The sequence below is a fragment of the Tachyglossus aculeatus genome, unplaced genomic scaffold (genome assembly GCF_015852505.1).
Source record: "Tachyglossus aculeatus isolate mTacAcu1 unplaced genomic scaffold, mTacAcu1.pri scaffold_234_arrow_ctg1, whole genome shotgun sequence".
Taxonomy (NCBI): domain Eukaryota; kingdom Metazoa; phylum Chordata; class Mammalia; order Monotremata; family Tachyglossidae; genus Tachyglossus; species Tachyglossus aculeatus.
Genome location: NW_024044949.1, coordinates 53,354 through 68,664, shown reverse-complemented (window position 1 = coordinate 68,664; position 15,311 = coordinate 53,354). Strand labels below are relative to the sequence as shown.

General features: G+C 51.0%; 1 protein-coding gene across 1 annotated transcript; it reads right to left on the bottom strand.

The window, feature by feature from the left end:
* Positions 1–619: 619 nt before the first annotated feature.
* On the bottom strand, positions 620–15,079 carry LOC119923735 (olfactory receptor 14A2-like). The gene is made up of 8 exons (XM_038743012.1): positions 14,166–15,079; positions 11,415–11,458; positions 9,455–9,544; positions 9,036–9,115; positions 6,820–6,863; positions 3,355–3,430; positions 3,173–3,264; positions 620–638 (listed from the first exon to the last, which is right to left on the bottom strand). Exons 1-8 carry the CDS (start codon positions 15,077–15,079, stop codon positions 620–622), a joined length of 1,359 nt encoding a protein of 452 aa, XP_038598940.1.
* Between the last annotated feature and the right edge of the window lie 232 nt (positions 15,080–15,311).

Sequence of the window (15,311 nt, the reverse complement as noted above, 5' to 3'; positions counted from 1 at the left end):
TTTTAATCCTGCCTTTGTCCCTTTGCTGCTGTGGGACCTTGGGCAAGGCGCTTCACTTCTCTGGTCTCAGTTTCCTCATCAGTACAATGGCATGCAATAATTGCATATTCATTTTTCCATTCACTTTTTTTCTTCTAGGAGGGCCAGGGAATGTGTCTGTTGTGGTGTGATAAACTGGATAGTGCACTTCCCCTCTTCCTTCAAACATGCCCACGTCCTCCCCAAACTAGCTCTCTTCCCCTGTTCATAGCCCTGACACCTGTATACTTGTTTTTTCTTGTGGACTGTCTACCCCTTCTAGACTGTGAGCCCGTTGTTGGATAGGGATTGTCTCTATCTGTTGCCGATTGTACTTTCCAAGCCCTTAGTACAGTGCTCTACACATAGTAAGCGCTCAATAAATATGATTGAATGAATGAATTACAGCCGAGGTCCTCTTGATTCCCGGGCCAGTGCTCTCTCCTCTAAGCGGCACTGCTTCTGATTTAGAGAAATTGCGATTCTGATCCTGGTCACCCCAGTTCCCTATTGAAATTTCCATCAATTTTCCCTCGCACCTCTCCGGACTCACCGGGCCCGTCTTGGGTTGGGGAGCGTCGACCCCTGCTGAGAGAGAGGCTCACTCCATCCCATCGGTCCTGGACGCAGATGGGGGTGACAAGAAGGTCTGGGCTAGGGATGGGGGCTGGCAGGATCCTCCCTCCCCGTCTCGGCTCTCTGCCTGGCTGCGCCGTCCCCTCAGACGATAGCGGATTTTTTCCTGGGAGATTCCCCGTGGGAGGACGGGCCCGGAGCTCCGCTGAGACGGTCGGCCGGCCGGGAATCTCGGAAGGCCGGGATCGTGGGCTCCCTGCGGTGCTGGCCCTCACAACCTTAATAACTACCCATTCCCGTGTGGTTCCCACTCTGTTACTCCTTCAACAGACTAATCATCATTCCCTTTCTGTGATTCATTCATTCAATTATATGTATTGAATGCTTACTGTTTGCAGAGCACTGTACTAAGCACTGGAAGAGTACAATTCGGTAACAGAGACAATCCCTACACAACAACGGGCTCACAGTAGAGAAGGGGGAGCTAGACAATGAAACAAAGCACGTAGACAGGCATCAATACCATCTAAATAGATAAATTGAACTATAGATGTATACAAATCATTAATAAAGTAAATAGATTAATAATAACGTTCTGGTTATGTTCTGAGGTTTGCAGTTTCATCCCACGCCAGGGCTTGTGACCCCTTCTAGACTGTGAGCCCATCGTTGGGTAGGGACCCTCTCTCTATGTTGCCAACTTGTACTTCCCAAGCGCTTAGTACAGTGCTCTGCACGCAGTAATCGCTCAATAAATACAATTGAATGAATGAAAGAATAAATACGATTGAATGAATGAATGAATCTGAAATCTTCAGCAATCCAACTTTGACATTCCCCTATAAACTGTAAGCTCATCATAGGCAGGAAATGTGGCTATCAACCCTGTTACATTGTTATATCGTACTCTCCCAAGCTCTTACTACCAAGGTCTGCACGTAGTAAGCACTCAATAAATAAGATCGATTCAAGGATGCGCATTATCTTCCCCTACTGAATTTCTATCTGCATTCTCCATCCCTCCCAAGCTCCCCCCTCACTGTGCCTCGTTCCCAACTTCCCCGACTCAGACCCCTACCTCACCACCTTTCCCTCGCTTGGGATTCCCTCTCCCTTCTTATCCACCAGCCCTCGGGGCTTCCCATCTCCCGTACTCCTTCCCGAAACTCTATGAAATCCATGGGACCTTCCCTGATTAATTTTTTCATAATGGTACATGGTAAATGTTTCCTATTTTCTAGGGACCGCTCTAAGCACTAAAGTCCCCCCAAGCTAGTCAGTTTGGACCAGTCCCTGTCCCGCATAGGATTTCCAGTCTTAATCCCCATTTTACAGATGAGGTAGGTGAGGCAAGAAGTAAAATGACTTGCCCAAGGTCACATGGCAGACAAGCGGTGGAGGCAGAATTAGAACCCAGGCCCTCTGATGCCCAGGTCCATGCTGTATCAACTGGGCTATGCTGTTTCCCTGTGCTTCCTTGTCTCAGGGTGCTTAATTGTCTCGGCCTGGGCCTGTGTAAAAAGTCCCCCTCCCCATCCTTAATAATAATGATAACAATAATCATAATCGTGGTATTTGATAAACGTTAATTATTTGCTGGAGTGAATACAAGTCAATTGGGTCAGACAAGTGCTTGTCCCACACAGGCTCACAGTCTCAACCCCTATTTTACCGCTGAGGGAACTGAGGCCCAGCGAAGTGAAGAGACTTGCCCGAGGTCATACGGCAGACAAGTAGCAAAACTGGGATTAGAACCCGTGACCTCTGACTCCCAGGTCCGTGCTCTGGATGGATGGATGGATGGATGGATGAATGGATGGATGGATGGATAGATGAATGCTTGGAAGGATAGATGGATTGTCGGAAGGAAAGATGGATTGAAGAGAGAGGGTGGATTTAAGAAGACAGATGGAGCTGCAGTCAACCTTTCTTCCCTTCTCCCATACCACCTACCATTTGCCAACTTTCATTCCCACCCCCAGAGTCATGCTAAAGAGCATAACGTTATATGGGGAGAGTTAAGTTTACCAGAGTTTTTAAACGCATTCCCTGCCCACAGTCTCCAGGGCCTCCCCTTCCTTTTGGCCACAATGCCTCCCCGAACCTGGATTGTCAGTCCTACTTCTGTTTTAGCCGCCTCCCTCCCAGACTTTGACAATTCATCGACGTCCCGTGTTTTCTGTGAACCCCGTAGGGCAGCTAAGCATCTGGCTAGGTGCAATGACAATTCCTGGGTTAAGTGGTGAGGTGAGATGATTTGTACAAGGAAGGAGACATTTTCTCCCAGAGCGGAGGCCGGGTGAGTGACCCTTTTAGGATCCTGCTCATGGCAGCCTTCATGTCCCGGTTCCTCAGATTGTAGATGAGGGGATTCAGGGCGGGGGGTACCATGGAGTAGAACACGGACATCAGCAGATCCATGATCGAGAAGGAGTAAGAGGGCGGCTTGAGGCTGCCAAATACCGCCGCCGAGACAAAAACAGTGACGACGATGAGGTGGGGCAGGCAGGTGGAGAAGGCTTTGGCCCGGCCCTCGGCAGCCGGCATCTTCAGGACGGCCCGGAAGATGCGCACGTACGAGACGACGATGAGAATGTAGCAGGTGACGCCTAACACTACCCCAGCGGCGACGGTCACGTCGATGGCGACATGGTCCTTGGAGCAGGAGATCTTCAGCACGGAGAGGACGTCACAGAAAAACTACCGGACGATGTTGGACCCGCAGAAGGACAGGGAGAACATCCCGGCTGAACACATTACTGCAAACAGACCAGAGGTGAGCCACGAGACGGCCGCCGTCTTCCCATAGGCCCCTCTGTTCATGACGGCCTCGTAGCTCAGGGGGAGGCAGATGGCGGCATACAGGTCGTAGGACATTGCCGTGAGGATAAAATATTCTGTACCTGCAAAGAAAATCACCAGACAGACCTATGCTCTACAATATAAGAAGGAGATTTCTCTAAGGTCGGTCAGGGAGTTGTGAATGGATTGGGGGACGGAGACGGAGATCATCATCATCAATCGTATTTATTGAGCGCTTACTATGTGCAGAGCACTGTACTAAGCGCTTGGGAAGTACAAATTGGCAACATATAGAGACAGTCCGTACCCAACAGTGGGCTCACAGTCTAAAAGGGGGAGACAGAGAACAAAACCAAACAACAAAACAAAATAAATAGAATAGATATGTACAAGTAAAATAAATAAATAAATTAATAAATAGAGTAATAAATATGTACATACATATATACAGGTGTTGTGGGGAAGGGAAGGAGGTAAGATGGGGGCATGGAGAGGGGGACGAGGGGGGGATGTAGCAGAGATCGGCCACGAACAGGTTCCTGAGGAAGAAGTACATGGGGGTGTGGAGGCGTCACTCGAGGGCAGTGACGGCGACGATAAGGAGGTTCCCCATCAGGGCTGCCAGGTAGACCAGGAGGAACAGTGCGGCATGGACCAGCTGCAGCTCGCGGACCTCCCAGAATCACAGCAGTAGGAATTCCCTCACCGTGGAGATGTTGGGCATTTTTGGAAAGCGGCATGGACTTTCTGCAGTGGATGAGGGAAAAGCCAAAGTCACAGTCCATTAAAGAGTGAAGAAGCTGACAAGACATTTGTTGGTGATTCTCCATGGAAAGTAGACAGTTATTGAATTCAAAATGATCTTGGAGTTTCATATCCAGCAGGGATAAGGAAAGGTCCAGATTTTCACATTATTTTGGTCAATTGAAAGGGAATCCCTGAGATCGTCCCCACCAGCCACCCCAACAGAGTCGGCAGACACGTTCCCTACCCACATCGAGTTCACAGTCTGAAGGGAAATCTTTTTCTATCTTCGTCTTCAACCTTCCCCGCTGCCTGAACTTGTTCGCTGCTTTCACTTCCCAGTACTTTGTGTACGCACACACACACACACACACACACACACACACACACACACACACACACTCACACCCCTCTTCTAGCACAGGGAACCTGATTGCAGCAGCTCCCGTTAAGTGGAAAATGAATTCGTTCAGTAATATTTATGAAGCGCTTACTGTGTGCAGAGCACTGTACTGAATGCTGGGGAGAGTACACTAGAAAAATAAACAGACACAGTCCCTGCCCACAACGAGCGTACAGTCTTGTTGTCACTCATGACAGACTCTCCCGTTTCCATCCTAGCTTGGACCTCCCTCCCTTTCTGGCTCAAAATCAGAGGGAGCACAGTTCTTTCTGAATTCTTTACTGCTAAAATCTCCCCTTCCTCCAACTATTTCCCAGCCCTCTAAACTCACGTCACCTAACTCAAGCGTGAATCAACTCCAGTACATCCTCATTTAGTGGAAAAAGGATGGGACCAGGAGTTCTGTTCTTGACTCTGAGCTCCTTGACGGGAGCATACGCATCTCCCAGCTCTGTTCCATTGTACTCTCCCAAGCATAGCTTAATGGGAGTCAGAGGACTTGGGTCCTAATTCTCCCTCTGTCCCTTTGCTGCTGTGGGACCTTGGGCATGTCGCTTCACTTCTCTGGGCCTCAGCTTCCTCATCTGTAAAATGGCATGCAATAATTGCATCTTCATCGTCCCATTCATTTCTTTTCTTCTAGAAGGGGCAGGGAATGTGTCTGGTACGGTGTGATAAAGTGGACAGAACACTTCCCCTCTGCCTTCAAACATGCCCACGTCTCCCCCATCCAAAAAGATCCTCTCTTGACCCCACTGCCCCCTCCAGTTATCACCCTATCTCCCTCCTACCCTTCCTTTCCAAAATTCCAAAGCGAGTCATCAGCACTCGCTGCCTCGAATTCCTCAACTCCAACCCTCTCCTGGGCCCCCTCCAATCTGGCTTCCGTCCCCTCCACTCCACCGAAACTGCCCTCTCAAAGGTCACCAATGACCTCCTTCTTGCCAAGTCTAACGGCTCCTACTCTATCCTAATCCTCCTCGACCTCTCAGCTGCCTTCGACACTGTGGACCCTCCCCCCGCCCCTTCTCCGCAACACGCTATCCGACCTTGGCTTCACAGACTCCGTCCTCTCCCGGTTCTCCTCTTATCTCTCTGGCCCTTCATTCTCGCTCTCCTTTGCGGGCTCCTCCTCCCCATCCCATCCCCTAACTGTAGTGGTTCCTCAAGGGTCGGTTCTCGGTCCCCTTTTGTTCTCTGTCTACACTCACTCCCTCGGTGAACCCATTCACTCCCACGGCTTCAACTATCATCTCTACGCTGATGACACCCAAATATACATCTCTGCCCCTGCTCTCTCTCCCTCCCTTCAGGCTCGCATCTCATCCTGCCTTCAGGACATTTCCATCTGGATGTCTGCCCTCCATCTAAAACTCAACATGTCCAAGACTGAGCTCCTTATCTTCCCTCCCAAACCCTGCCCTCTCCCTGACTTTCCCATCACTGCGGATGGCACTAACATCCTTCCGGTCTCACGAGCCCGCAACCTTGGTGTCATCCTCGACTCCGCTCTCTGGTTCACCCCTCACATCCAATCCCTCACCACAACCTGTCGGTCTCACCTCTGCAAAATTGCCAAGATCCGCCCTTTCCTCTCCATCCAAACCGCTACCCTGTTCGTTCAATCTCTCATCCTATCCCGACTGGATTACTGCATCGGCCTCCTCTCCGATCTCCCATCCTCCTGTCTCTCCCCACTTCAATCCATACTTCACGCCGCTGCCCGGATCGTCTCTGTGCAGAAACGAGCCCCCCTTTTCTTCTGCCCTTCCTCCCCTCCCTCTGCTCCACCCCCTTCCCTTCCCCATAGCACTTGTGTATATTTGTACATATTTATTACTCGATTTATTTTATTAGTGATGCGTATATATATCTATAATTCTATTTATCTGTTTTGACGTTATTGATGCCTGTCTACCTGTTGTGTTTTGTGGTCTGTCTCCCCCTTCTAGACCGTGAGCCCGTTTTTGAGTAGGGATTGTCTCCATCTGTTGCCGAATTGTACTTTCCAATCGCTTGGTACAGTGCTCTGCACACAGAAACTACTCAATAAATACGATTGAAATGAATGAATTAGAACCCAGGTCCTCTTGACTCCCGGGCCCGTGCTCTTTCCACTAAGCGACACTGCTTCTAATTTAGAGAAATTGCGACTCTGACCCTGGTCATCCCAGTTCCCTATTGAAATTTCCCTCAGCTTTACCTCGCTCCTCTCAGGACTCACCGGGGCCGTCCTGGGCTGGGGAACCTCGTCCTCTGCTGAGAGAGGGGCTCACTCCATCTCGTCGGTCCTGGTCACGGGTGGGGATGACAGGAAGGTCTGGGAGAGGGGTGAGGGCTGTCAGGATCCTCCCTCTCCCTCTCGGCTCTCTGGCTGGCTGTGCCGTCCCCTCAGACGATGGTGGGTTATTTCCTGGGAGATTCCCCGTGGGAGGACGAGCCCGGGGCTCCGCTGAGACGGCTGTCTGTCCGGGAATCTCAGAAGGCCGGGATCGTGCTCTCCCTGTGGTCCCGGCCCTCACAACCTAAATAACTACCCATTCCCGTGCGGTTCCCACTCTGGGACTCCTTCAACAGACTAATCATCATTCCCTTTCTGTGATTCATTCTTTCATTCATTCAATCATATTTATTGAGTGCTTATTGTGTGCAGAGCACTGTACTAAGCGCTGGGAAAGTACAATTCGGCAACAGAGAGGGACAATCCCTACACAACCACGGGCTCACGGTCTAGAAGGGGAGCCAGATAACAAAAGAAAACAAGGAGACAGGCGTCAATGCCATCTAAATAGATAAATAGAATTATAGATATATACACTTCATTAATAAAGTAAATAGATTAATAATAGCTTTCTGGTTATGCTCTGTGGAGTTACATCCCATGTCAGGGCTTGGGACCATCTGAAATCTGCAGAAATCCAACTTAGACATTCCCCTCTAGACTGTAAGCTCATCATGGGCAGGAAATGTGGCTACCAACCCTGTTACATTGTTCTATCGTACTCTCCCAAGCGCTTACTACCAAGGTCTGCACATAGTAAGCACTCAGTAAATAAGATCGATTGATGGATGTGCATTATCTTCCCCTACTGAATTTCTATCTGCATTCTCCATCCCTTCCCAGCTCCCCCTCTTACTGTGCCTTGTTCCCAACTCCCCCGACTCAGACCCCTACCTCACCACCTTTCCCCTGATTGGAATTCCCTCTCCCTTCACATCCACCAGCCCTCAGGACTTCCCATCTTCCACACTCCTTCCCCAAACTCTGTGAAATCCACGGGACCTTCCCCGATTAATTTTTTCATAATGGTACATGGTAAATGTTTCCCATTTTCTAGGGACCGCTCTAAGCGCCAAAGTCCCCACACGCTAGTCAGGTTGGACCATTCCCTGTCCCGTATAGGACTTCCAGTCTTAATCCCCCTTTTACGGATGAGGTAGTTGAGGCAAGAAGTGAAATGACTTGCCCAAGGTCACATGGCAGACAAGTGGTGGAAGCAGAATTAGAACCTAGGCCCTCTGATGCCCAGGTCCATGCTCTATCAACTGGGATATACTGCTTCCCTGTGCTTCCCTGTCTCAGGTGCTTAACTGTCTCGGCCTGGGCCTGTGTAAAAAGCCCCCCTCCCCATCCTTAATAATAACGATAACAATAATAATAACCGTGGTATATGATAAGCATTTATTATGTGCTGGAGTGGATACAAGAAAATTGGGTCCGACAAGTCCCTGTCCCACATGGACTCACAGTCTCAACCCCTATTTTACCGCTGAGGGAACTGAGGCCCAGACAAGTGAAGAAACTTGCCCAAGGTCACACGGCAGACAGGTAGCAGAACTGGTATTAGAACCCGCGACCTCCGACTCCCAAGCCCGTGCTCTGGATGGAGGGATGGATGGATGGATGGATGAATGGATGGATGGATGGATGGATGGATGGATGGATGGATGGATGGAAGCAAGGAAAGATGGATTGATGAGAGAGGATGGATTTAAGACAGATGGAGCTGCAGTCAACCTTTCTTCCCTTCTCTCATACCACCTCCTACTTCCCAGCTTTCATTCCCACCCTAAGAGTTATGCTAAAGAGCGTATAGTTATATGGGGAGAGTTCAGTTTACCAGAGTTGTTAAATTCATTCCCTGCCCACAGTGAGCCAACAGTCCCCAGGGCCTCCCCAACATTTCAGCCACGATGCTTCCCTGAAACCGGATTGTCAGTCTTGCGTCCGTCTTAGCCGCCTCCCTCCCAGACTTTGACAATTCATCGACGTCCAGCTTTTTCTGTGAACCCTGTCAGACAGCTACGTATCTGGCTAGGTCCAAGGGCAATTCCTTGGTTAAGTGGTGGGGTGAGATGATTTGCACAAGGAAGGAGATATTTTGTCCCAGAGCGGAGGCCGGGCGAGTGACCCTTTTAGGATCCTGCCCATGGCGGCCTTCAGGTCCCGGTTCCTCAGGCTGTAGATGAGGGGTTTGGGGGCGGGGGGCACCATGGAGTAGAACATGGACGCCAGCAGATCCGTGATCGAGTAGGAGTCCGAAGGTGGCTTGAGGTAGACAAATAGCGTCGCTGAGACGAAAATGGTGACGATGGCGAGGTGGGGCAGGCAGGTGGAGAAGGCTTTGGCCCGGCCCTCGGCGGCCGGCATCGTCAGCACGGCCCGGAAGATGCGCACGTACGAGAAGATGATGGGAATGAAGCTAGGGACGCCTAACACTACCCCAGTGGTGACACTCAAGTTGAAGGCGACGTGGTCCTTGGAGCAGGAGATCTTCAGCAGGGAGGGGATGTCACAGAAAAACTGCGGGACGATGTTGAACCCACAGAAGGACAGGGAGAACGTCCTAGCTGAACACATTGCTGCCAACAGGCCCCCAGTGAGCCACGAGGAGGCCGCCATCGTCCCACAGGCCTGTCCGTTCCTGATAACCTCGTAGCGTCGGGGGAGGCAGATGGCGGCGTAGCGGTCGTAGGACATCCCCGTGAGAAGTAACATCTCTGAACCACCAAACAGGACCACCGAGAAGAACTGGGTGGCACAGCCCAGGAAGGAGATGGATCTACGTTCGGTCAGGGAGTCGTAGATGGATTTGGGGACGGTGACGGAGATGTGGCAGAGGTCGAGGACGGACAGGTTCCTGAGGAAGAGGTACATGGGGGTGTGGAGGCGTCGGTCGAGGGCGGTGACGGCGACGATGAGGAGGTTCTCCGTCAGGGCCGCCAGGTAGACCAGGAGGAACAGCGTGGCGTAGACCAGTTGCAGCTCCCAGACCTCCGAGAATTCCAGCAGGAGGAATTTCTTCACCGTGGAGATCTTGGGCATTTTTGGAAAGCGGCATGGACTTTCTACAGTGGATGAGGGAAGAGCCAAAGTCACAGTCCATTGATGAGAAGAGTGAAGAAACTGACAAGACACTTGTTGGTGATTCTCTATGGAAAGGAGACAGTTATTGAATTCAAAATGATCTTGGAGTTTCATATCCAGCAGGGATAAGGAAAGATCCAGATTTTCACAGTACTTTGGTCGATTGAAAGGGAATCCCTGAGATCGTCCCCCACCTCAGCCACCCCAACACCGTCGGCAGACACGTTCCCTACCCACATCGAGTTCACAGTCTGGAGGAAGATCATTTTCTATCTTCGTCTTCAACCCTCCCCGCTGCCTGAATTTGTTTGCTGCTTTCACTCCCCGATACTTTGTGTACGCACACATACACACTCACACCCCTTCTCTAGCGCAGGGAACCTGATGGCAGCAGCTCCCGTAAAGTGGAAAATGAATGCGTTCAGTAATATTTATGAAGCGCTTACTGTGTGCAAAGCACTGTGCTGAATGCTGGGGAGAGTACACTAGAATAATAAACAGACACAGTCCCTGCCCACAGTGAGCATACAGTCTTGTTTTTACTCACGATCGACTTTCCCGTTTCCATCCTAGACTGGAACTCCCTCTCTTATCAGCGCAAAATCAGAGAGAGCACTGTTCTTTCTGAATTCTTTACAGCTAAAATCCCCCCCGCCTCCAACCAGCTTCCCCAGTTCATTTCCCAGCCCTCTAAACCCAATTCTCTTAACTCAAGAGGGAATCAACTCAAGTCCATCTTCATTTAGTGGAAAAAGGATGGGCCCAGGAGTTCTCTTCTTGACTCTGAGCTCCTTGACGGGAGCATACACATCTCCCAGTTCTGTTCCATTGTACTCTCCCAAGCATAGCTTAGTGAGAATCAGAGGACTTGGGTCCTAATCCTCCCTCGGTGGGACCTTGGGCAAGTCGCTTCACTTCTCTGGGCCTCAGCTTCCTCATCTGTAGAATTACATGCAATAATTGCATCTTCATCTTTCCATTCATTTCTTTTCTTCTAGAAGGGGCAGGGAATGTGTCTGTTATGGTGTGATAAAGTTGATAGAGCACTTCCGCTCAGACTTCCAACATGCCTACGTCTCCCCCATCCTAAAAAGATCCTCTCTTGACCCCACTGCCCCTTCCAGTTATCGCCCTATCTCCTTCCTACCCTTCCTTTCCAAACTCCCAAAGCGAGTCATCAGCACTCGCTGCCTCGAATTCCTCAACTCCAACTCTCTCCTGGGCCCCCTCCAATCTGGCTTCTGTCCCCTCCACTCCACCGAAACTGCCCTCTCAAAGGTCACCAATGACCTCCTTCTTGCCAAATCCAACGGCTCCTACTCTATCCTATTCCTCCTCGACCTCTCAGCTGCCTTTGACACTGTGGACCCCTCCTTCTCCGCAACACCCTAGTCAACCCAGTTACCTATTGAAATTTCCCTCAGCTTTCCCCTGCTCCTCTCCGGACCCACCGGGCCTGTCCTGGGCTGGGGAGCGTCGAACTCTGCTGAGATAGATGCTCACTCCATCTCGTCGGTCCTGGGCCCTGGCAGTAGTGACAGGAAGGTCTGGGCGAGGGGTGAGGGCTGTCAGGATCCTCCCTCCCCCTCTCGGCTCCCCGGCTGGCTGCGCTGTCCCCTCAGATGGCGGCCGGGTTATTTTCTGAGGTGACTCCCCATGGGGCGATGGGCCCGGGACTCCGCTGAGACAGCAAACCATCCGGGAATCTCGGAAGGCCGGGATCGTGGGCTCCCCGCGGTCCCGGCCCCCACGACCTAAGTAACTGCCCATTCCCATGTGTTTCCCACTCTGGTACTCTTTCCTGGGACATCAACAGACTAATCATCATTCCCTTTCTGTGATTAATAATAGCATTCTGATTAAGCTATGAGGTTTGGAGCTTCATGCCATGCCAGGGCTTGGGACCAGCTGAAATCTGCAACAATCCAACTTAGACATTCCCTTCTAGCCTGGAAGCTCATTACAGGCAGGAAATGTGGCTACCAACCCTGTTATATCATTATATCATACTCTCCCAGGCGCTTCACTACCAAGGTCTGCACATAGAAAGCGCTCAGTAAATATGACTGATTGATTGATGTGCATTATTTTCCCCTACTGAATTCCCATCTGCAGTCTCCATTCCTCCCTAGCTCACCCTCTCACTGTGCCTCGTTCCCAACTCCCCCGACTCAGACCCCTACCTCACCACCTTTCCCTGGCTTGCAATTCCCTCTCCCTTCATATGCACCAGCCCTCAGGGCTTCCCATCTTCCACACTCCTTCCTGAAACTCTGTAAAATCCACGGGGCCTTCCCTGATTATTTTTTTCATAATGGTACGTGGTAAGTGTTTACTATTTTCCATGGACCATTCTAAGCGCTGAAGTTCCCACGAGTTGGGTTGGACCAGTCCCTGTCGCGCATAGAACTTCCAGTCTTAATCCCCATTTTACAGGTGACGTAGTTGAGGCAAGAAGTGAAATGACTTGCCCAAGGTCACATGGCAGACAAGCAGTGGAGGTGGAATTAGAACCCAGGCCCTCTGACGGCAAGGTCCATGCTCTATCAACTGGGCTATGCTGCTTCCTTGCACTTCCCTGTCTCAGGGTGCTTAATTGTCTCGGTCTGGGCCTGTGTAAAAAGCCCCCCTCCCCATCCTTAATAATAATGATAACAATAATAATAACCGTGGTATTTGATAAGGGTTTATTATGTGCCGGAGTGGATACAAGCCAATTGGGTCAGACAAGTCCCTGTCCCACATGGGCTCACAGTCTCAACCCCCATTTTACAGCCGAGGGAACTGAGGCCCAGAGAAGTGAAGAGACTTGCCCAAGGTCACACGGCAGACAAGTAACAGAACTGGGATTAGAACCCCTGACCTCAGACTCCCAAGCCTGTGCTCTGGATGGATGGATAGATGAATGGTTGGAAGGATAGATGGATGGAAGGAAGGGAAGATGGATTGATGAGAGAAGCAGCGGGGCTTTGGAGTAAGAGGTCATTGGTTCAAATTCCGGCTCCGCCACTTGTCAGCTGTGTGACTTTGGGCAAGTCACTTCACTACTCTGGGCCTCAGTTCCCTCCTCTGTAAAATGGGGATTAAGACTGTGAGCCCCCCGTGGGACAACCTGATCACCTTGTAAACTCCCCAGCGCTTAGAACAGTGCTTTGCACATAGTAAGCACTTAATAAATGCCATCATTATTATTATTATTATAGAGAGGATGGATTTGACAAGACAGATGGAGCTGCACTCAACCTTTCTTCCCTTCTCCCTTACCACCTCCCATTTTCCAACTTTCATTCCCAACCCCAGAGTCATGATAAAGAGCATATCGCTATATTTTCATAGTCACTACTAATAATGATATCATTATCGTATTTATTCAGACGTTGTGTGACTAAATTGTTCCACTTGCTGGAGTAGAAACCAAAGAATCAGTTCAGACAGGGGCTCAGAGTGTAAGAGGAAGAGAGATCCTAGGGATGTTATTTCACTGACCCTAGGTCACAAAGCAAGCCAGTAGCAGAGATAGAATAAGAACTCGTCTCAATCAATCAATGTCATATTTATTGAGCACTTTTTCTAGGCCCAGCGCTGTACTGAGCACATGGAAAAGTTCAATATAACGGAGTTGGTAGACACATTCCCTGCCCACGATGATCGTACAGTCTAGAGCGATTCCCGTTCCTTCAGGCCACGATAAAAGTTTAAAAAAAGATGGTATTTGTTAAGCACTTGCTATGTGGCATGCGCTGTTCTAAGGCCAGTGGGGTAGATAGGAGGTCATCGGGTTGTCCCACGTGGGGTTCACAGTCTTAATCCCCATTTTACAGATGGGGTCACTGAGGCACGGAGAAGTGAAGTGGCTGACCCGAGGTCACCCAGAAGACAAGTGGCAGAGCAGGGCTTCGAACCGCCCCCAAACATGATTTACTGTCTGAGGAAGTACCAAGCACGTGGGAGAGGTCAGTTTACCAGAGTTGTTAAGCTCATTCCCTTCCCACAGTGAGCTAACAGTCTCCAGGGCCTCCCCTTCATTTCGGCCACGGTGCCTCCCCGAAACCGGATTGTCAGTCCTGCTTCCGTCTTAGCCGCCTCCCTCCCAGACTTTGACAATTCATCGACGTCCCGCGTTTTCTGTGAACCCTGTAGGACAGCTAAATATCTGGCTAGGTCCAAGAGCAATTCCTTGGTTAAATGGTGGGGTGAGATGATTTGCACAAGGAAGGAGACATTTTGTCCCAGAGCAGAGGCCGGGCGAGTGACCCTTTCAGGATCCTGTCCATGGCGGCCTTCATGTCCCGGTTCCTCAAGCTGTAGATAAGGGGATTCAGGACGGGGGGCACCACGGAGTAGAACACGGACACCAGCAGATCCACGATCGAGGAGGATTCCGAGGACGGCTTGAGATAGACAAATGCCGCCGCCGAGATGAAAATAGTGACGACGGCGAGGTGGGGCAGGCAGGTGGAGAAGGCTTTGGCCCGGCCCTCGGCGGCCGGCATCCTCAGCACGGCCCGGAAGATGCACACGTACGAGAAGATGACGAGAATGAAGCCGGGGAAGCCTAACACTGCCCCAGCGGTGACGCTCACGTCGACGGCGACATGGTCCGTGGAGCAGAAGATCTTCAGCAGGGAGGGGATGTCACAGAAAAACTGCGGGACGATGTTGGACCCACAGAAGGACAGGGAGAACGTCGCAGCTGAACACATTACTGCCAAAAGGCCCCCAGTGAGCCACGAGGCGGCCGCCATCCTTCCACAGGCCCGTCCGTTCATGACGACTTCGTAGCGCAGGGGAAGGCAGATGGCGGCGTAGCGGTCGTAGGACATGGCCGTGAGGATGAACACCTCTGAGGCGGCAAACAGGACCACCGAGAAGAGCTGGATGGCACAGCCCAGGAAGGAGATGGAACTACGGTCGGTCAGGGAGTTGTGGATGGATTTGGGGACGGTGACGGAGATGTAGCAGAGGTCGAGGACGGACAGGTTCCTGAGGAAGAAGTACATGGGGGTGTGGAGGCGCCGGTCGAGGGCGGTGACGGCGACGATGAGGAGATTCCCCGTCAGGGCCGCCAGGTAGACCAGGAGGAACAGCGCGGCGTGGACCAGCTGCAGCTCCCGGACCTCCGAGAATCCCAGCAGGAGGAATTCCGTCACCGTGGAGATGTTGGGCATTTTTGGAAAGCAGCATGGACTTTCTGCAGTGGATGAGGGAAGAGCGAAAGTCACAGCCCATTAAAGAGTGAAGAAACTGACAAGATATTTGTTGGGGATTCTCTATGGAAAGGAGGCAGTAATTGAATTCAAAATGATCTTGGAGTTTCATATCCAGCAGGGATAAGGAAAGATCCAGATTTTCACATTATTTAAAGGGAATCCCTGAGATCGTCCCCGCCTCAGACACGTT